Source organism: Chelon labrosus (assembly GCF_963514085.1).
Source record: "Chelon labrosus genome assembly, chromosome: 12".
Lineage (NCBI taxonomy): Eukaryota > Metazoa > Chordata > Actinopteri > Mugiliformes > Mugilidae > Chelon > Chelon labrosus.
The window spans coordinates 27,779,240-27,800,786 of NC_140345.1; the positions used below are offsets into that span (position 1 = coordinate 27,779,240).

The 21,547-nt window shown below is 44.6% G+C and overlaps 1 protein-coding gene across 1 annotated transcript in view; it reads left to right on the plus strand.

Annotated features, from left to right (window-relative positions):
- syngap1b (synaptic Ras GTPase activating protein 1b) overlaps positions 1–21,547 on the plus strand; it is a gene marked incomplete at its 3' end in the record, with an annotated part of 120,559 nt that overhangs the window by 79,856 nt on the left and 19,156 nt on the right. The window contains exons 5-17 of the mRNA XM_084557676.1: positions 4,906–5,059; positions 5,332–5,430; positions 8,721–8,960; positions 10,768–11,103; positions 11,182–11,326; positions 12,503–12,647; positions 12,802–13,038; positions 14,131–14,332; positions 14,702–14,907; positions 15,563–15,764; positions 16,146–16,739; positions 19,961–20,398; positions 21,181–21,354. Coding sequence (XP_084413802.1) covers positions 4,906–5,059; positions 5,332–5,430; positions 8,721–8,960; positions 10,768–11,103; positions 11,182–11,326; positions 12,503–12,647; positions 12,802–13,038; positions 14,131–14,332; positions 14,702–14,907; positions 15,563–15,764; positions 16,146–16,739; positions 19,961–20,398; positions 21,181–21,354 — 3,172 coding nt within the window. The remainder of the gene's footprint in view (positions 1–4,905; positions 5,060–5,331; positions 5,431–8,720; positions 8,961–10,767; positions 11,104–11,181; positions 11,327–12,502; positions 12,648–12,801; positions 13,039–14,130; positions 14,333–14,701; positions 14,908–15,562; positions 15,765–16,145; positions 16,740–19,960; positions 20,399–21,180; positions 21,355–21,547) is intronic.

Sequence of the window (21,547 nt, forward strand, 5' to 3'; positions counted from 1 at the left end):
AGTGCACTGAAGAGCATTGAGGCCTTTTCAGAGCCAGCTGTCTGCCAGGGTACGTTTCTACATGATTTATTCATCTGGGGAGATTCTGGATGTGTGTTATCCTCTGATGGTTTGAGGAAACAGAACGGACAGAAAAAAATAAAAGCAGAGTGCCCGGTGAAGTTAAGGTTGTTTCCCTGTTTTCTGTCAGGGATGCTGCTGAACATCTGCAGCTTTGTTCATTTGTATTCTGATTTATATATATATATATATATATATATATCTTTATTTATCCAGGGATGGTTTGCCTTTTTTTATTTTTTTATTTATTTTTATGAGTTCCCAAACGGCCTCTAAAACCTGCAGCGGTACACATTTTTAACATAATTGTTCAATAAGTCCTTTTAACAAGCAGAGACCTCACAGGTCCAGGTTCCCTTTGCAATAAATACAACAAAGCGTATAGCTCCCTAATATTTACTTTAATAAATACAGTATCTAAGCAGGGTTTCAGTGCACTGATATGACCTCAGTTCAGTTTCAGAGGGGATTCTGAAAAAAAGTTTTTGTTTCCATAAAAGACCTAGAAACTTTAGAAGGTTTCTATTCTAAACATGATCAGTGTTTCTATTTTCCAACTAACAGAAATGCATTCAATTTGTAATGGTATAAAAGCATCAAATATTCATATTTGAGAAGATATTCTCTGCTAACCTGGCGTGGCAAGACTCAATTATTACCAGAATATGAGTAACACGCCATTTGGATTTCATTATGCACGCAACTGGATAGTCCTCCAACAAATCAGAGACATTTAGTTGTAAAGAAATTCAACTCCATGCTGCTGGAAGACTAGGACGCTAGGAGGAGTCACTATTAGCTGGGAGGCTTGGAAGCTAGAAAGAGCCACTATTAGCTGGGAGGCTAAAAAGTGCCACTATTAGCTGGGAGACTTGGGAGGCTAGGAAGAGCCACTATTAGCTCGGAGGCTAGGAAGACTACTATTAGCTGGGAGGCTAGGAAGAGCCACTATTAGCTTGGAGGCTACGAAGAGCTACTATTAGCTGGGAGGCTAGGAAGACTACTATTAGCTGGGAGGCTAGGAAGAGCCACTATTAGCTTGGAGGCTAGGAAGCGAGGAAGAGCCACTATTAGCTGGGAGGCTAGGAAGACTACTATTAGCTGGGAGGCTAGGAAGAGCCACTATCAGCTTGGAGACTAGGAAGCGAGGAAGAGCCACTATTAGCTGGGAGGCTAGGAAGCTAGGAAGAGCCACTATTAGCTGGGAGGCTAGGAAGCTAGGAAGGGCCACTATTAGCTGGGAGGCTAGGAAGACTACTATTAGCTGGGAGGCTAGGAAGAGCCACTATCAGCTTGGATGCTAGGAAGAGCCACTGTTAGCTTGGAGGCTAGGAAGCGAGGAAGAGCCACTGTTAGCTGGGAGGCTAGGAAGAGCTGCTAGCTGGAAGGCTAGGAAGCTAGGAAGAGCCACTATTAGCTGGGAGGCTAGGAAGAGCTACTATTAGCTTGGAGGCTAGGAAGAGCGACTGTTAGCTGGGAGGCTAGGAAGAGCTACAAACCATGGCCTCTCCTGTATCATGCAGATTGTTCTACAGTTTATTCATTCTAGATGATCAAGTATTTGAATGTTCAGATTAAATAAAAACATAGAACACCGGTTCACTAAGTTGTCTAAGTCAAACAGAGTGACCTCTCTGGTCGACCTGATCTGTCGCAGAATTGACTTAAAAGCTGTAGGACAGGGTCCGATGAGCAACGGGGCAGGACGCTCACCGGCAGCCCGACACTGACAGACAGTGCCACGTGTCGAATGTCACAGTCTTGGAGTCAAGGATATTTTAATCAGCTTCCTGTAATATTCACTTTGATAAAAGATATTTCCATCTATCTTCTAGTTAAACTTCTCTGAGTCGTGTTTGTGGTCTGACCTACTCGACTTTAATTCGCTGCAACAAAGCACCTGACATATTCCCAGGATCGGTATCCCTGTTTCTATTCTGTCATCGCCGGCGCTGAGTGTTTTTTCTCAGGTGTGTGCTTCATCAGTCATGAAGATGAAGCGTTGTCTTTTTTTTTTTTTTCTGTCTCTCCGCTGAGACTTTTGCGTTCTTTTTACCTCCTGCTCTCGTCTCAATCCTTTCATCCCTCTCGACCCTCGTCCTCCTCTTCCTTCCCTCTAATCCATACTCTCAGTTTCTTCCTCTCCTAAGGACCCACTGTTGACTTAATCAACATGATTTCCTCTGAGAGGTCTTCTCCCTCGTTCCCCCTTTCCTTCCCCTGCTTCCTCTCCTCCCCCCCCACACTCTTTCTCTCTGTATTCCCCTCAATCTGACTCACTCCTTTGGGTCTATTTTTATCCCTCCCTCACTCTGTGTGTTTCTCTCACCCCCCCGGTCACCTACATGTAATCAGTGCTCTGTTGATGAGCGTTATGACTGAACTAAAGCAGGGGAGAGGCTGAGAGTCGGACACAGATCGGAGGATATACAGAATCCTTTTCTCATTTCCAGCCCTCTCTTCTCCTCCGAGGGGCTTCACCACATCCGAGCATCCCTCCGCGCTCTCCGGTTAGACTCATTGTGTCATCGTACGTCTGTCGTAGCGGCTCTGTGATTTATTTATTTACTTTCTGTGCTTGCTTGTGTTTGTGTGTGGAAGTAAGAGTGGTGTGGGGTTGAGCACGGTGGATGGGCTTTAACATGAACCCTGTTCACATGTAAGGGTGAACATGTGCACGTCGGCGTTAATGATGATACCGAGGATTGTTTCGATGTATTGCCTGTAGAGTTTGAAATGTTTTGCCTGCAGGAAAGAGAGCTGAAGACAAGCTGTGTAAATGCTAAATAGGAAAAACAAAAAGCTTCTTAGACAACAGCTGTAACCCATATTTGGAAAGAAAAAGAAATCTGTTTGATCGTGTGTAACCTCTGAGAGATCATTTACATTTCAAACAAGGTCGGGATCAGTTTCTTTAAATGTTTGATCATTCTGTTCACAGCAGCCTTTCAGACAATGTAGATTTTCTTCTTAGCTCGCTGCATTTATACGGTCCACTAATAATAAGAATAAAGAATAAAAACGCCTCATGTAAGCACCTCTGTCAGAACAGACGGTGGAAGTTTTAATCGGATGTAGACCTCTCTTGATGTGATGAGCATGTCTGCTGCACGTAGGGTAAAAAAAAAATCAGGTGAGGAGTTTCCAGGAGGGACAACTGAATTAATTTCAATTTAGTTTCATTTCTACAGCGTCAATAACAACAAATTGTCTCACGAGGCTTTACAAAACACGGCCTGAAACTCCCAGAGCAAGTCAGAAGGCGACGGTGGCAGGAAAAACTCCCTTTTAACAGGAAGAAACCTTAAGCAAAACCTTAAGCTCTCATGGAGGGACCCATCTGCCTAAGGCCGGCCGGGTAGAGACAGAAAAGAGAGAGAAGATAGGAGGAAGGAGATAAACATACATCTGACTAGTGGCTAGTCGTGCATTTTCCACCTAGGCCTTCAATGACCTCCAACTTTATTCAAAACACATCTTAATACGGTCGTTATGACGCCACTGCTATAGAAACCATCAACATCATACGGATAAAACAGGACGTTGCATCATAGACAGGTGTCTCATATAGAGAGATGAATCTCATTACTAAAGAAAGAAACTCACTCAGAACAATTCATAAAGTCTCCTCTCACTCACTGCAGCCACCAGCGCCACATACGTCAAATCCTGCAGAAGCATCAGTGTTTTATATACATAACAGATGTAAATATAATTCATTTTACTCACCAGAACTTAAGAAACTCTCTCCTCAGAGCCTGTCAGCTCAGTTCAACAAATAGCTATCAAAACGTTAACGTTGTGCAGCTAGCAACAGATGAACATGAACCACTAGCTTAGCTTAAACGGAGCGGCTCTCTGATCGTCCAATCAGAGGTCGCGAAGACACTGACGCTACCGTAGGCCACAGAGAAGGACTAAGAATACCAACTTGAAATGTGATTGGTTAAAGGAAGAGCGTCATTACAATGTGTTTCAGTTTTAATTGTGAAGGCCCAGGAAGATTTCTTTGACTCTGGCAACACATGATGGCTGAAATATGATTGGATAAAAGCTCTAATGCTAAGCTACACTGACAGAAGCACCGCAGCTGAGAGACAGACAAGACATAACATGAAAGAATAGGACAGGACAGTTTGATAATGAATATAAGACGGAAACATGGAGGTAGAAAAACAACCAGTTGTTGAAATAAAGAAGTGTTGGAAAAGACGAAGCAAGCTGGAATCCATCTTATTCATCTGCTTCTATTTCAATTCAGTTTTGTCAGTAAAGTTGGGGAAAGTCTGTTATATTTCTAACAGATTTGACAGAGCATCAAAATTGTTGGAAATTAGAAAAAGAAGAAGTTTTTGAGAAGAAGTTGAACACAGCAGCAGAACCACTTTGTTTTGGGGTCATGTGAACATCTTATCAGATCATTTTATTTAGCGTCCATCAAAGTCAAAGTCAGCTTTATTGTCAGTTCTAAGACTGACTAAGGCATGTCCATGTAAACAGGTGGAAATTAATATCGTTCAGTTAAACGTAGAAAGTGACATGTGGTGAATAGCTTTGTCTAAAGTATTACTTAGTCAACAGAAAAACGGATTCAGTGTTGAAAAGTCAGGTAAAAGTCAGTGAAGGATGCTGAAATCTAAATGTGGGGTCATTTATCTTAAAGTATTTTGGATGGAATGACGTATATGCGACCTCAGTGTTGGTCAGCGTACAAACATTAAACATAGAAGGCTCAGCGGTCTAAAGATATTGACAGAAATAAATCTCCTGCTGTTGTTTCTTGTGCACTGAGCTGAAGCCTAACCTTGGATAAAAGGTTCCCCTCAACAACTATCCCTCCCCCAGGACCCGTTTGATGCAGAGCTTCAAAGAGTCCCACTCCCATGAGTCCTTGCTGTCTCCCAGCAGCGCCGCCGAGGCGCTGGACCTCACCCTGGACGAGGACGCCATCATCAAACCCGTCCACTCCAGCATCCTGGGACAGGAGTACTGCTTTGAGGTGAGAGCCGAGCAAAGAAAAGTGGGCAAACAATGACACACTCACACACACCTGAAATGTGTTTCCACCGTGACAAGTCAAAGTGATGTGAAATGAAATGTTTTAGATGTATTGAAATGAGCTCTCAGCTTCTTTTTTTTTCCCCCCGTCACCTTTCCATTAGTGGAACATGACAGCGGTTGAATACAAGACATTGTTGTGGCGCCTTAGTTGCAGTCTCCATAGTGACTAATGGCTGTGGTTGTTGAATTTACCATTGGCTATAACCTCAGGTGACTACGGCATCGGGAACCAAGTGCTTTGCGTGTCGCTCAGCTGCAGAGAGAGACAAATGGATCGAGAACCTGCAGAGAGCTGTCAAGCCCAACAAGGTGAGGGGAGAGAAAGGGATGCGGTAGAGGAAGAAAAAAAGAAAAAGAAAAACCCAAACGGATGATCCCTCTGTCTGTGTGTCTCTCTCTCTCCTCCCCGTCTCCCGTTGTTGTCTGTTTTCAATATGAGCGCACCGCTTCATTCCTCTGTGTGAACCTCCATCCTCGTGTCTGTGTGTGTCTGTGTTGAACAACTTAGCGGCGCCTCCGAGAAAATATTAAAGCTGCACGAGGTGATGTTTCAAGGAGGTGGCTCCAGATTGCTTGTTTTGAGAAGCCACAAATCAGGTAATGTGGCATCAGTCACTTGAACACACAGCCGGCTCGTGTTCCCCAGCCCAGCGTGTCTGTGATAACGGATAGTGAAAGATGCTGCAGGGGCCCGAGGTAAAAGATCAGACAGCGCCGAGTCCAGCTCTGTTCTCACAGAGAGAATGAACCTCATGAAAGAATCACATTAGCTCTCTGCATCTTCAAACAAATGAATCTGAATGGATCTGGAATAAATAAATTAATGTGGAGACACTAGATGTTAACTCCTATTATTGAAGTCCATTATTAAGGATTGTTATTGCATATAAAGGCTTTGTTACAACCTGCTCCAGGGCCGCACCATAGAGACGGTTAAAAAAAATGAATATTACTATAGTTGCTGCTAATATAGTCCGATTCTGAAGCACAGACTCCGGAGGACAGGACGACACAGGACGGTCATTCTGCAACTGAAACAGCAGCTTACATTGAAATGCATCCTCCCTGTTCACCACCACCTGCAGGAACACATCCGGGCATTTGGACTGCGCTTGGTCTGATGTGTACTTTGAATTAGAGCAACAACTGACGACGTTTGCAAAAGTCACAAGACAAGAATGCATGTTGATAAATGTCCCCTGGTGCAAGCTTTGAGCTGATTAAGACGGTTAACCACCCAAAGACCCTTGCACAGCCACTGCAGCACTACAGGTGTATTAATGACGGCTGCATCCCCCTTAGAGGAGCTCATGCTCCTCTGCATGCTGCTTCATACCGGGACAATCAGTTTAGTAGTTTTCACTACTGTGAAAAGTTAATCATGTGTGTGTGTTTGTCAGCCAGTGCTGCACAAGTCTGCTAGATGCCACTGAGGTTTACTTGTTAGCTAGCAAGCTAAACAACCACTTAATGGTAGGAAAGGTGATGAAGTGATGTCAAGATGGGGCTGTCCTGTGTGAGGAAACAGTTTAATCCTGAGAAAGTTGCACTAATACTAAGCCAGTGAAATAATCTTCCTACAAATAAACTAATGAAATAATATTTGAGCCCATTTCTGGCTTGAAAGCAGCTTTTTAAATGAGAAAAACTGCAATGCCGCCAGTAACCACTAGGATGTCACAAGTCTTCTGGAGTTCCCGCTCATTCCAAAAATGAGACAAGAATGCTGTCTTCAAATGGACCTCTTAAATTCGTGGTTATATCATGGGACACACTAAACAGCGTCATAGATAGTGAGAACGACTGGCATCTTGTTGCTAGCACGCTAACGAGCTAGCAATTCGGTAACCAAATGTAGGAAATGCAAAAAAAAAAGACCTTCCTACTTTCCATTCACCTCCACCATTTCTGAACGTCTCAGGAAACACGTCGGAACTCCTGAATTCGAACCTTATACCAAAAATATCCACTCACAGGGACAACCACAAGAGGGCAAACAGCATCATTTCCTAAAGCACGACTTGGAAACTGAGCAGAATAAGAAGCTTTATATAGCTTCATCAGGTGCGTTCACTATGCTAATGCTAATCCATCAGAGACAAACAAGAAATGTGTCACTTAATCAAGTTTGAGGAATCTGATTTGGAACACTTGAATGAACAAATGTCAAAGGAAGAGGTGTTCAGGATCAGATTATAAAGATATTCTTACACGAGGCCCGGTGTCTGACAGCGGCTCATCTACTGTGTGATATAAGGAGACGGTGTTTTATCAAATCTGTCCTGGTGCAGATTTAACTCAATGTGATCTTTACTTTCATCCTCACAGCCTAAAGTACAGCCCTTCATATCAGCTCCAAGTAACACCAGTATCCTAATTTTCTGTCAGATATTTGTAACCGTCCCATATTCCCCCCTCCTCTTTATTAATAGTGAACTGGGATACCAGATATGTAGCTCTGATGGCAACCGGGGACAAAAGAGTTATTAAGCCAGACTGAGATGAAACATCACCCGAGCTGAAAGGCTCGTCCAGATGCTCGGGCCGCGGGGGTCCTGGCTGAGTCATGGAGCTCCAAGGACTCCACACGGGGGCTCTCTCCTAAAAAGCCCCCCCTCCCTGTACGTCTGAACAGCTCAGACCAGATGCACTGACTGAGATAAGACTCACTGCAGGGACGAGGTTTATCGTCATTCTTCTCGACTTTCAGGAGCTTTTAATTCCTTCTTCGAGCTTCGGTTGTCTCTTTTATCCAGACGCGGAGGATCCACTCCACCCTGCGTAACTGTTTCATTCGTTCCAAAGACGTGACACGATATCAAGGTGGAGGACTTGAGCCCATGCTGCTGCTGCTGCACTGTGTGTGCACTGGCAAACTGAGCCACCAGATGCCCGGCGCATCCAAACTCAGAGGTTTGGATTTAATTATGCCCCGTGTTTGGCGCCGCTTATCAAAGAGCATACAAATGGGGAACTTAAGAACTCTGGATCTCGTCTAAATTAGGACGCAAATAGTCTGAAGCAAACGGCGTTTCGGCTCAAATGAAGTGACTCAGCCCCCGATCACTCAGACATCACTCTGCAATCAACACAGCTCTCTCCTCCCATGGGGGATGTCAAATATAGCGCCGGGCTTTGTGATCATGATTAGGAAGTGTAGCCGTCTGCAGAAACATTGCCACCATTGTTTGTCCCTCGTCTTTGTTGCACATGTGCATTGTGTCATTTGTGCTTTTTTTTTCAAGTGGATTGCTTTTCTCAGCCAGTAAGAGCCCTTCACGTTTTCTGTTATCTTTCTTTTGTGTGTCTATCACGCTGTTGTCCGCCTCTGTGTTCAAGTCGAGAGTCGAGAGCAGTTTATCGAGTTCAGCCTCATATCCAGAGTAGCCAAACCACCATGTCACCAGCCATCTCTCTCCTGCCATTGACTCTGTTCTCCTGCAGGCTGGCCTGCTGTCTCTGCTTCCACATCCCTAAATATCTCTTTCTTCGCTGTTTGTCATGTTGTCCGCCGCGCCGTATCCTCTTCCGTCTGTGAAGCATTGAATGACTCTGTTATCTGAGGCCTTGTTTGACCTGACCCCCTCGTCTCAACACAGGACAACAGCCGGAGGGTGGACAATGTGCTCAAACTGTGGATCATAGAGGCCCGCGAGCTTCCGGCCAAGAAGCGCTACTACTGCGAACTCTGTCTGGACGACATGCTGTACGCACGCACCACCAGCAAACCCCGCACCGACACCGTCTTCTGGGGCGAGCACTTCGAATTCAACAACCTGCCAGCCGTCCGCAACCTCCGCCTCCATCTGTACAAGGAGACAGACAAGAAGAGACGCAAGGTGACATCTGTGTGGAAGCAGGAATGAATAATATATTTCCAATCCGTGCATTTTTCTTTTTTGTAAAACTGAAAAAACAATGGGTGTTTGATTTTTATTTTTAAATCCAAACCTGAACAAATGAAATATAGAAAGCTTTTCTTTTATTGTGTAGTTGAAAACGAAAAAGAGAAAGTTAATATTAGATTTGATCTTCTTTCTCCTGAGGTGATTTCTTGTCCTTGAGTGAAGCATCAAGTAGTCTCCATGGTTACCACTGGTCCAGAAAGTAGTCTCCACGGTGACCACTGGTCCAGGTCTCTCTGGTCCAGAAAGTAGTCTGCGTGGTGACCACTGGTCCAGGTCTCTCTGGTCCAGGTCTCCCTGGTCCAGGAAGTAGTCTCCGCGGTGGCCACTGGTCCAGGTCTCTCTGGTCCAGGATGTAGTCTCCACGGTGACCACTGGTCCAGGTCTCTCTCTGGTCCAGGAAATGGTCTCCACGGTGAACCCTGGTTCAGGTCTCTCTGGTCCAGGAAGTAGTCTCCATGGTGACCACTGGTCCAGGTCTCCCTGGTCCAGAAAGTAGTCTCCATGGTGAACCCTGGTCCAGGTCTCTCTGGTCCAGGAAGTAGTCTCCATGGTGACCACTGGTCCAGGTGTCTCTGGTCCAGGAAGTAGTCTCCATGGTGAACACTTGTCCAGGTCTCTCTGGTCCAGGAAGTAGTCTCAATGGTGAACACTGGTACAGGTCTCTCTGGTCCAGGATGCAGTCTCCACGGTGACCACTGGTCCAGGCATAGATCATTGTGTTCAGCTCCAAATAAACCTGGTTCTTCTCCAGATTCACAAAACAAACGCTCAGAGATAAATTCAGATGACCAGATACCTTGTGTCAGAAAGTCTAAACTTACATCTGAATATTGTTCCAGAGTCATGTCCGTGCTCTGTTTAGACAGCCAGAAAGATCTGAAATCACTGACTGATGGAAACTACTTCTTCTTCACCTACAAAAACTTCTGCTTTTACACAAATCAATTAAGTTCTCCTTTAGTCCTTTAGTTTTAGTTTTATATGATAAAGGATAAAAGATGCATTTTCTGTTTTTGCTTTTTAAATTGAAAATCAAATAAACCCTTAATTGTTATTTTTATTTTTTATAATCAGACTTGAAATATCAAAAAGTAACACGGACCGTTTTTGTGTCCTGTTCCCGAAAGTGGGACTAAAATATCCCTGATGTTATTATCAGCTCTATTTTTACAACAGAAACAAAGAGATGAGGACTTAATGCAAGCTAGTGGAAGCACTGGATTTACCTGCAGATACGATATACCAGAAAATGTAATTTTGCAGCAGTTAGTCAACTGTTGGAAAATGAGAGTGTTGAAAAGCAGAGTGAATGCTCCAAAGTAAGAAAAGCCTGATGTAATTGCATTATTGATGAAATAATCAGTGAGCCATTGCTACGTATCAGCAGCTCTTTCAACCTGCTGTGGATTCTCAGAATTATCATCATTTTCTGTTCTTTTCCAGTAGAAACTTTACTTTTTACCTCTTAAAAAATGACTGGTTTTATAAGCAAGAGAATAAAAATCCAGTCATTTTAATTCTCAGTTTAATACAAGAGTGGCACCGCCACAGCAGAACTCATTTCTAGTCTCAAACATCCCTCCAGAGATCCAGTGTTAGTCATAATTTATTCATAGCTAAAGCTTTATATTGGCCTTTTTCTGACATTTCCAACTTTCAGATTGTTTTTGTAGAACACACTGAAGGCGACAACTTTTCTCAGACACATGCTTATTGCATCTATTTCATTTCATTCAAGGAAAAGAGCACATACTTAGGACTCGTAAGCATCCCCATCTCAAGCATCACCGGGCGTCAGTTTGTGGAGCAGTGGTACCCGGTCATCCAGCCCAGCGTCCTCACCAAGGGAGCCGGAGTCGGAGGAGGGAAGATCATCAACGCATCCCTACGCCTCAAATCCCGCTTCCAGACCATGAACATCCTGCCCATGGAGCTCTACAAGGAGTTCGCAGAGTATGTCACCAATAACTACCGCACCATGTGTGCCGTGCTGGAGCCCGTGCTGAGTGTCAAGAGCAAAGAGGAAGTGGCCTGTGCTTTGGTGCACATACTGCAGAGCACAGGGAAAGCTAAGGTACATATCTGGACCAGATCCGTCCAAAACATCGTGTGCAACAGAAAAGCTCTAATCTATTTTTTTGATTTTCTCCAGGATTTCCTGTCAGACATGGCGATGTGTGAGGTAGACAGATTCATCGACCGAGAACACCTTATCTTCAGAGAGAACACTCTGGCCACCAAAGCCATAGAAGAGTACCTCAAACTGATCGGACATAAGTACCTCAAGGACGCTATAGGTGAGTCAGAGGAGTCTGGTTCTCGGTGTCTGCAGTATTCACTCCACTTTCACACCAATTTCAAATTCAGCAGATGAACTTTTGAAAAGTTTTTGACAGACCAACTTTTAATTAAAGGGTAAAATCCCCTCTAAGGTTTCGGCTACACACACTTCCACTCAGCCTGCCTCGTTTAGACAGTTTGGTTTAGGTCTGGAAGTTTTATTATTTTCCAACTCGCTCACAGTCAAACCCGTGTCTTTTTTATTTATTTATTTTTTCCATTGCTGTGTGGAGTTTGATGATATATTGAATTATGTGATTATCCTAGCTCAGCACAAGATGTCTGCCTGCGATTGAGAAGCAGCTCTTCTCAAACGCAGATAGGTGCAGCGTTTCTGAGAGGACGTGAAGGATTCGATATATTCCGAGGAATGGGCTAAAATTCCTCCAAGCTGCTGCAGACGACTGTTCAGCAGTTACCGGAAACGTTTAGTTGCCGGTAACTGCTGCACAGGGAGGTCACGGCAGATACTGGAAACAAGGGTTCACTGACTTTTGCACCTCACAGACAAATGATTTTTTTTTTTTTGAATCAGTAAATGCACAAGTATAATATTTCTGTTTAATTTGTTGATTGGGTTCTTTCAGAAATATCCACTGACGTTTTGGGTCATTTTTATGCAGAAATGTAGAAAATACTTTTAAGCAGCCCTGTATATTGTTTCATGTTTCTTATATTTATTGCACCAAACATCTAGAAAAATTCCCCTGTTTGCATGAGCGTGTAGAATCAGTAAATTTTAGATTTTAGAGCTAGATTTAGGCTTCTCCATCGAATCGAAGTCGGAGGTATGCCATCTGGTCATACCCTGAGCTGTTGCCTATGGCTGACATCCACCTTCCCGGAAATTTAGCTGCAGTTGGTCTGAAATACGGTCCGTTCCAGTGTCTGTTGTTTGAAGTACGCAAAGAAATTCAACACAGATCCATTGCAGAAGTACGAACCAAGCTTAAGCCTGCCACCCAGTTCTCCTGCCTTGTCTTTGATTAGGTGGCAGCGTTGCATTTGGTCTGTTGAATTTGGTGTTTATTGAGAAACTAACAGCCTGTGATGCATTACTTTTTGTGTCACCCTTGTTTATTGATGCTGTCCTCTGCATTAATAAGACTGAACTAATGAAATGTCACTTGTAGGGGAGTTCATAAGAGCCTTGTATGAGTCAGAGGAAAATTGTGAAGTGGACCCCATGAGAACACCACCCTCTGTACTCCCAGACCACCAAGCCAATCTACGAATGTGCTGTGAACTGGCACTCTGCAAGATCGTTAATTCCCATTGGTGAGTACTTAGTAGATGCAAAAAAATATATATATAAATAAATAATGCACTGAGTGCTTTTATTAATCCCTGCTATATACGAGATATTCGGGACTTTAAATTCTGGAGGAAACTCTGAATGTCTGCTCCTAACAAGTGTCAAATCCCTTCACAGTGTGTTCCCTCGAGAGCTGAAGGAAGTGTTTGCCTCCTGGAGAGTGCGCTGCGCTGAGAGGGGTCGAGAAGACATCGCCGACCGCCTCATCAGCGGGTCTCTCTTCCTGCGCTTCCTGTGTCCCGCCATCATGTCGCCGTCACTTTTCAACCTCACGCAGGAGTATCCAGACGAGCAGACGTCACGCACGCTCACCCTCATCGCCAAAGTTGTGCAAAACCTCGCTAACTTCTCCAAGTCAGTTTTTATTTGCTCTCTTACAGCATTAGGTCACTATAACCTCCTGTTTGCACGTACAATGGCAGACTGTATAGAATGTGCTGAGCTGGTAATATGGATATCCCTATCCAATGCTTTAATATTCAGTCAATTCGAGTCCCGATCTGAACTTAAATGTCATAAAGTTCCTCTCCTGTAGCTTCCTAAAGTCCTGCCTTGTCTTCTCCTAGAGTGGACTGGATTCAGTCCAATAAATCTTTCTGTCAAAGTTAATGTAGTGTGGAGAGGGTAGCTGGTACCTTGTGTTCTCTACTCCAGAAATGTTCTGGTCATCCAACGCTGCCATAAACTCCCTAACCCTCTCTGGAAGATTTTTCTCCTTGACGCTGTCTCCAGGAAACTTTTTTTGTTCAGTTTTGTGAGTAAAGTTCGTGTCATGTTTAGCCATGTGATTCTTCTCGTTCTTCTTCTTCTTCTTCTTCTTCTTCTTCTTCTCCTTCATCTTTTTCTGGGATATTCAGCCAACCACCCTTAAAACAGAAGAATAAGCAGTGTTGACGCTACAGAGAAGTGGTTTTGGTTAAAAGGTCGGACTTGGCTGAAGTCCGATCAAATGTCCAGATCGCCCCGATACCGATTGGGACATCCTTAGCAAGTAGACAGTCAGCCAGTCCTTAAACCAGTGGTTCCCAGAGTGGGGGGCGCGCCCCCTAGAGGGGTCGCAGAGTGAAGAGCGTGAAGATTTTCTCATGTACCAAAGGGAGTCCCAGCAGAAAAAGTTTGGGAACCACTGCCTTAAACTATTGAGTGTCTCCAAAAAAAGTCTCTTCTTGTTTTCACTAAAATTAAGTCGTTTATTAAGTTTTTATTTTGATGATAATAGGATAAAAACTGTTTAAGTAAGTACAAGCTTGAAGGACACAGCAGTCACAACAGTACAATAAATAACTGTGTCATCTGCATATACGCAGAGTTAAATATTTGGAACACAAATTTCAGGCCTACACTTTGGTTTATTGAACGATAGGACCTCCTTGAGACCTCCATGTGTTGCTCACATTTCATTCTTACTTTCTCTTTCTTGCCCCCTCGTTCCCTTCCCGCCTGCAGGTTCGGCACTAAAGAGGAGTACATGTGTTTCATGAACGAGTTTCTGGAGATGGAGTGGGGCTCCATGCAGCAGTTCCTCTACGAGATCTCCAACCTGGACAGTGTCAGTAATGCAGGCGGTTTTGAGGGATACATCGACCTGGGCAGAGAGCTGTCGATACTGCACAGTCTCCTCTGGGAGGTCATGGCTCAGCTCAGCAAGGTAAACACGAAAAATACACGTCACCTGTTGGGTTATGAACTGCTAGTTTATTAAGTTTAAACTTTGACTCCAAAATAAGTTTGTGCATAATTAATCCATAATTGTCTTGCTTGTCATTTGTTGCTGATACTTTTATTGTTCTGATATTTTCATAGCTTTAACTTTCAGATGTTGGATGCTAATATAATACTTTCTCATTCATATCTGAGATAATAGTTACACATAATAATACTTTTTTAGGACTGAATCTCGTTTTGCTAAATCTAACTGCGTCATTTATCAGGCCTGTGCTGTCGATTGCTAGCGAAGCGCCACACGAGTAGAGTAGATAACTCAAAACCTCAGAATCTTTTGCCCCTCTCACCGCAGGACGCCATCATCAAACTGGGTCCTTTGCCCCGCCTCCTGAACGACATCAGCATGGCCTTGCGTAACCCCCATCTCCAGAGGCAGCCTAGCTACCAGACAGACAGACAGGTGCAGGAGCGACAGACCGACCGGCTGCTGTCACGGCCCAGCTTCAACCGGGGCATCTCGTCGGAGTTCCAGAATCTCATGATGAGGGATCTTAATAGGTAGGAGCAACTCAAATGACTCTGAATCTCCTTTTTGTTTGTTGTTTTAATGCAGTCGGCAATGAAAATACTGAGGCATTTTACTTTTACTGCTCTACAGTCATCAGGCAGCTGGAATTATATCTCTAACTTTTATTTTGGCTGCACCAGCACTCCACTAGTGATCAGAATAACCACCTCAATCAGAAAAGACTGGCCCTATCAGAAGAATTTTTTTAACTGGGTTGAAAGTGTTGGTGTAAATCTAATAATCTAATAATTATCAGATGATTTTATTTAGCATTCATGCAAACGTTAAGGAATCAGAGCAGAATAATTTCCTTTGGGGTCATGAAAGATTGTGGATCTAAACATTTGACTGGAGCCACCTGACATGTTCCAGATGTCTATTAGCTATTAGCAGGTTGGTTTCATTTAAACACCAGATTAATCAACTCGTGACCCCTCTGATTTTTCATGTGACCCTTTGCCGGGGCCCTGGTCCTTATGTTGGGAACCATCAATGGATCTAAATACTCCTATGACACTGCTTCATGTAGATTTGGTCCTGAAGTCAATATGAAATGTCATGAATCTGTTCTTTGGGGCTCTAGTATGTAACTGCTTTTCCTAAGAGTCTCTATCCTTGTCTGCCTTACTCACTGCCGGTCTCCAGCTCTATAGATATCACTCGTTTGCCTTCCCCTACCTCCACCGGAGGGGTCATGCCATCCCGATCCCAGATGAGCTTTCAGGACCGCGACCACCCTCACCGAGCATCCTCCAAAGACATGTTCTACGTATCCCGGCCACCCCTGGCCCGGTCCAGCCCAGCCTACTGCACAAGCAGCTCGGACATCACGGAGCCAGACCCTAAGGTGAGTTTTGCCACGCTGAATCGGGGGAACCATCATCCCATCCGCTAGGTTTACCTTGTCGAAGTCAGGTTAGTATGACGTGCATGTTAGTCATACTTGACAGAATCTGCCATCGTGTGACCGAGGCTCTAGTATATCATGACATCTGCTTTTTTTCCACTGATTCACCTCGCAACTCATCCTAGCGGTATTTCCTGGGAAATACTTTGAGGCATTCCGATATCCAGGCAGGCCTCGCGGTAAAAACACCCGCACCACCCTCACCCATATCATCCGTGGCCACCTAGCATAACCAAATATTAGGGGGCACACTAGCCTCTCATATCCCGTATTATTTAGCTGCTCAGTGTCAATAAAAGCGTATCTATGATGGACCTCCAGGATTCCCGAATGAACAGCGTGTCTAACCTGCAGTCGGTGGACATGCTCAACTCCTCCCAGGCCTCCATCGCCGGCATGGGCAGCTTCGGAGGGCTGAGCAGCGGAGGCGGTGGCGGCCTGGGGTCGGGCCTGAGCAGCCAGCTGCGGGCCGGTGGGAGGTTGTCAGCTGGCTCTGGCGGCTCCAGTATGTCCGGCGGCCTCCGGCTGAGCCAGCTGAGCCAGATGGGCACCACCACCGACTCGCTATCCCAGCAGCAGCAACAGCAGGCCGCCGCCATGCGCTACCCGCTTTCCTTCCAGAATCCCCTCTTTCATCTGGCGACTGCTGATGGGCCTCAGCAGCATCAGCTCCATCACCAGCACAGCCGGGCTCAGCCCCCAGCACCGCTTCTCCTGGCGCCAGAGCCTGAGCCCTCTCACCAAACCTACATCCCACAGTTCGCCCACGGGGGATTCTCCCGCAGCGAGGATCTGTCCACCCTCAGGACCAGGGACGGTCACCTGGGCCAGCCCAGCATCATCCACTCGCACAGCTACAGCGACGACTACGCCAGGGCCGAGTATGGACGCAGACAGATGTCCATGCATGTGCAGGTATGTTCGTTGTGTTCTTGTCTTTTAAATGAATCCGGTGGCAGTGTTTTCTTTCTGTCTTTAACATCAAGTCTATTGTTGATTACGCTTTGGAGAAGTGGTGGTCGCACTCGTTCTCAGAACCTTGTGTCTTTAGTTTTCTTGCTTCGTTTAACCCAATCTAAAACCCAGAGATGATCAGTTAATGTTAAATTATTAATTGATTCACAAGTCCTTTATTTGTTTCAGCTATAATGAGTTTGTAGAAAATGTAGATAGATACATACTTTATTTGTCCTGAGGGAAAGTCTGTATCCAGCAGCTCCATCACATAGAAACAGATATGAAAGATATTTAAGTTATAATATATAATGCTGTGTAAAAAAATATACAGTATTTGGCAGAAATGACCACAGTCCAGTTGGTTCCTCACAGGGAGGCGTTGTAGAGTCTTATGTCCTGAGGGACAAACGACCTCCTCAACCTGTCCATGGAGCAGGACAGAGACAGCAGCCTGTCACTGAACGAGATTCTCTGCCTGACTATGGTGTCCTGTAGAGGGTGGTGGACATTGAAGTTTGTTCAAGGTCCTTTCATCTGCCACTGATGTCAGGGACTCCAGCTCTGTCCCCACCACAGAGTCCTCCTTCTGTATCAGCTTGTCCAACCGTGAGGTGTCCTTCTTCTTCTTAGTGCTGCCTCCCCAGGACACCACAGAGTAGAAGAGGACACTGACAACGATAGTCTGGTAGAACATGTCCAGCAGCTTCCTGCAGATATTAAACCACCTATCCTCCTGAGGAAAGAGAGACGGCTCTGACCTTTTTCGTACACTGAGTCTATGTTAGCAGACCAGTCCAGTTTGTGATCCAGCTGTAGACCCAGATGTAGACCAAGGTACTTATAGGTCTGAACCACCTCTACACACTCCGGTTTTAGCTGTATTGATCAGAAGGTGGTTCTCTCCGCACCACGAGACCAAGTTGTTCACCAGACTCTTGTCCTCCTGCAGTTGCGGTGTCGTCTGAGAACTTCTGCATATGACATGACATGAGGTGTGAAGTGAATATGTTGCTTTCAGCTCGTTTATCTCAGTGTCTCTAGGCTTGATTTTTAATAGTATTAATATTTCAGTATTCCAAATAATATTTAACTCTCGTTTAGCTCAACTGATTCTGATTTGTGGCTGCTTCTGTGATGTGGACTGTTGTTCAGACGAAAACAAGCACCGCTAAGGGTTTAACATTTTTTTCACCCTTCTGTGACATTTTAAAAGCATTCATTAATTTGGAAAAATAAATTGGCGGATAATGAAAATAGCTGCTGCTCATATTTACCCGTTGGCATAAGAGAGAGAGATGACGCGCAGATCGACGAGCCACAAAGTCGAGATCCTACGCTGCTTTTGACTGATAGCTGATCTGTCATCGGTATGAAAAACCTTTTCTGAAGTAACACATTAAAACTGACTCTCACAGACTCGTTCTAACTCAACGCCACTCACACGTTTAACACAGCCACCAGTGCAGAAGGCTGCAGACAAAACTATAGTATTCTGTTGGAAAAGCAGAGCTGAGCTTACGGTGCAACGTCAGCAAGGTGTTGTATGCGCCAGTCAAATATGTCCAAGCTAAACGAAGTTCCTCTTGAAGTCGTTTCACCATCATCCAAGCGGCTTCTTCAGTTCCACAGGGGTCCGTGCGTTTTTTTTGGTATTAGAAGTTTGCTTTGAAACCAGAAACAAAAACTGGAAAAACAACTTGATTTGATTTTTATTTATAAATCCAAATACAATTTAAAAAGAAGCATTTCTTTTAATCTGCAATCTAAAACGAAAATTATAATGTTAATATTATATTGAATAAGCGCAACAAGCCAAAAAGCAAAAAAATAAATAAAAATAAAAATAAAAATAACTTTTCTTTAATGAAGCAGGAAGTAGTCTACATCTGGAGTTTGAGGTAATCAACAGTTGCACGCTGCTCTTGTCTGCATGGATCATTACAGCAGCCTGGGGCTTGTTTAGCACAAAACATTTTCTGATATTTCTTGCAGAAAGACCTGGTGCTGCTACAGATTCACAAGACAAATGCTCAGAGAGAAATTCAGATTGTTCCAGAGTCACGTCCGTGCGCCATTTAGACCAACAGAAAAGATTTGAAATCACTGACTGAAGGAAACAAGTTATTTTACAAAAAAAAAACTTCGGCTTTTATATGAATCAAATGTTTTTCTCGTTTAGTTCTCCTGCTGTTTTTCTTTTTTAATTTATTAAAGGGCAAAAGGTCCTAAAGGAATCTAAAACCAAACTTGAAATACCAAAAAGTACACGGACCTACGTGACTGGTCGACAGTTGGGGTTTTGTGTTTGCAACATCTGTGCTTGGTTCCCACCGGAGGCTAACATAACAAGGGTCTGATAATGAACAGATGTTATTCAGATTAACCCGGGTGGTATCATCTGTGCACCGTTAATGGTTCTCACCTCCGTTCAGACACTGAGTCTGAACAGTTTCAGTCAGTTTGAAGTGAAGAAACCACTTGGATGAGCTCGTGAAACAGCTCCAAGAAACCTCACGTGCAGCTGCCTGCTTCAGATGTCTGCTCCTGGTCAGCGTATTCGACCAGAAGCATATAACAATATCATGTTATACACCAACGCTGCATTTCACTTCATGATCGTCACCTCAGAAGATAAAATATCATAAACTGCTCTGCAGGATTTTATCATCTGAACGGATTCAAACATCAGTCACTCAAACTAGAACGTTCATTCTCACACACCGTACCACTGCAGCCCATGGGACGTTTCCAGTCTGTGCCCTGCAACAACTGGAATCTAACTAAGATGAAATATCTTAAATCAATTCAAAATATGACTGTTTTTATTGTCTACCAAGAGAATACTTCTTATTAGACTGTTTTTGTTTCATGCATGGACTATCTTAGTAAGCTGTTATAACTTTTAAAGGTTTTACACAACAGATGGACAGGTGCAAAACTACTTTGTGAACATATTCAGTAAATTAAACTAGACTAAACTCTTCTGTTCATAAATCAACTTGTTTTTCCGTCTAAAGAAATTAGTTGTGAGATATCTGTTGGTTCTTTGAGGCTAGATCACTTTGCTTATTTTAAGTGATAAACCTTTTATTTATTTATTAAAGCTTTTCGCCGTGAAGAGTTCGATGGTAAAACAGGTGCAACAATGACTAAAAGTTCTCATTTACCTTCTTTCTCAGGATAATCTTCAACAGCAGCAGCAAATGATGGGCATGGCGTCCCAGACAGGAACCTCCCACTCCTCCCTGGCCACCACGCCCCCCTCCACGGTCCAGCCCATGCGCCAGAGTTCTGTTGCCCCGCCACCCACCCAGCGCGTCAAGTCCCAGACCTCCCATCAGCTGTCCGTCAGCGCCGCCGCTGCACCCGCCGCCCCCGCCAAAACGCGACCGCAGAGCGGCAATCTCCTCCAGTCGCCGGAGTCCGGCTACGGCGGGAGGCAGCACGGGCCGCGGCAGCTGTCCGTCAAAGACAACACTGCCCCCGGCCTGCCCCACCAGCAGAGCTCTGTCAGGGAGAGCCAGAGTCCACAGGGTACCACCAGTCAGAGCACTCAACAGTCGCCACAGCAACAGCAACAGCAACAGCACCTGCTCAAACCCACAATGAGCAAACAGGTAACAGATGCACACGCTCATCACTCTTCTGCTCTTTATTCTTCAACTAGTCTCTGATGATGTCAATAATAAAATCACAGTAGAAAGTAATGAAATCTATATTCTTGATCTGAATACATATGCTGAGAAGCTGCAGATATGTATAGCCTGTATAGAAACAGGCAGCATCGCAGCACCATCTGTGATTAGATGGGATAGCGTAGCAGGTATTTCTCTGCAGCTAAAGGTCTAATAACTTTATCAAATAGTTGATATGCAGCCTCCTTCTCTCTGTTACCACAGGACGTTTGGTGAAGTTGTTAACTGACTGATGTCCAGAGGAGTTGGACCGTTCCTCTGCTGGCGTTAGCATTAGCCTTTTCAGATGCATTGCAGTAGTACTTTAGTTGTAATTCAGGACTGACATGTCACAGTAGTATGGGCTTCATCTTTAGGGATGAACCGATGCTAGTTTGCTCCTCGCATGTCTTCTAGGAGACTAGATCAGTGACTAGTCGACAAACTGACTAGTCTGTACAACCCCTAGCGCTCAGAGCTATCCCCCAACAACGCTCAAGACGTCAGCTACTGTATGTGGCTTTTAATTGCGTGCGTCCGCAGCTCATTTAGAGCTTGAGTCCCATCCCACCAGGGGCCGGCCGCGCTCAAAATGCACGAAACTCATGCAACTGTGAGGCCCTTTGGGTAAAGGCCTGCACAGATCTGCTCGTTAGGAAAGTGACTGTCATCCGCTGAAGAACCCATGTTCTCATATTCAGTGTGCTGGCTGGTTTTCTTCCTAGGGCTCCCAGTCTCCGTCCACCCTCAACCCCCCGACCCCAGCCAACGAGCGCACGGTGGCCTGGGTCTCCAACATGCCTCATCTGTCGGCTGACATTGAAAGTTCTCGGATTGACCGCGAGGAGTTCAAACTTAAGGAGTACTCAAAGAGCATGGATGAGTCACGCATGGACAGGGTAGGTATCACTTTTAAATACCAGTAAAAAAAATGTCTATCATTGCTGAGCAGATGATCTCAAAAGGTGTGGGGATCAACGGCGATCAGTAAATGTTGATAAAGCTTTGCTTTTTAACGGTTTTCACGTTTCATACTTGACTATTTAAAGGTCTACGTTCCAGTTTGTGTGAATGCGGGTAAAGAACCCTCAG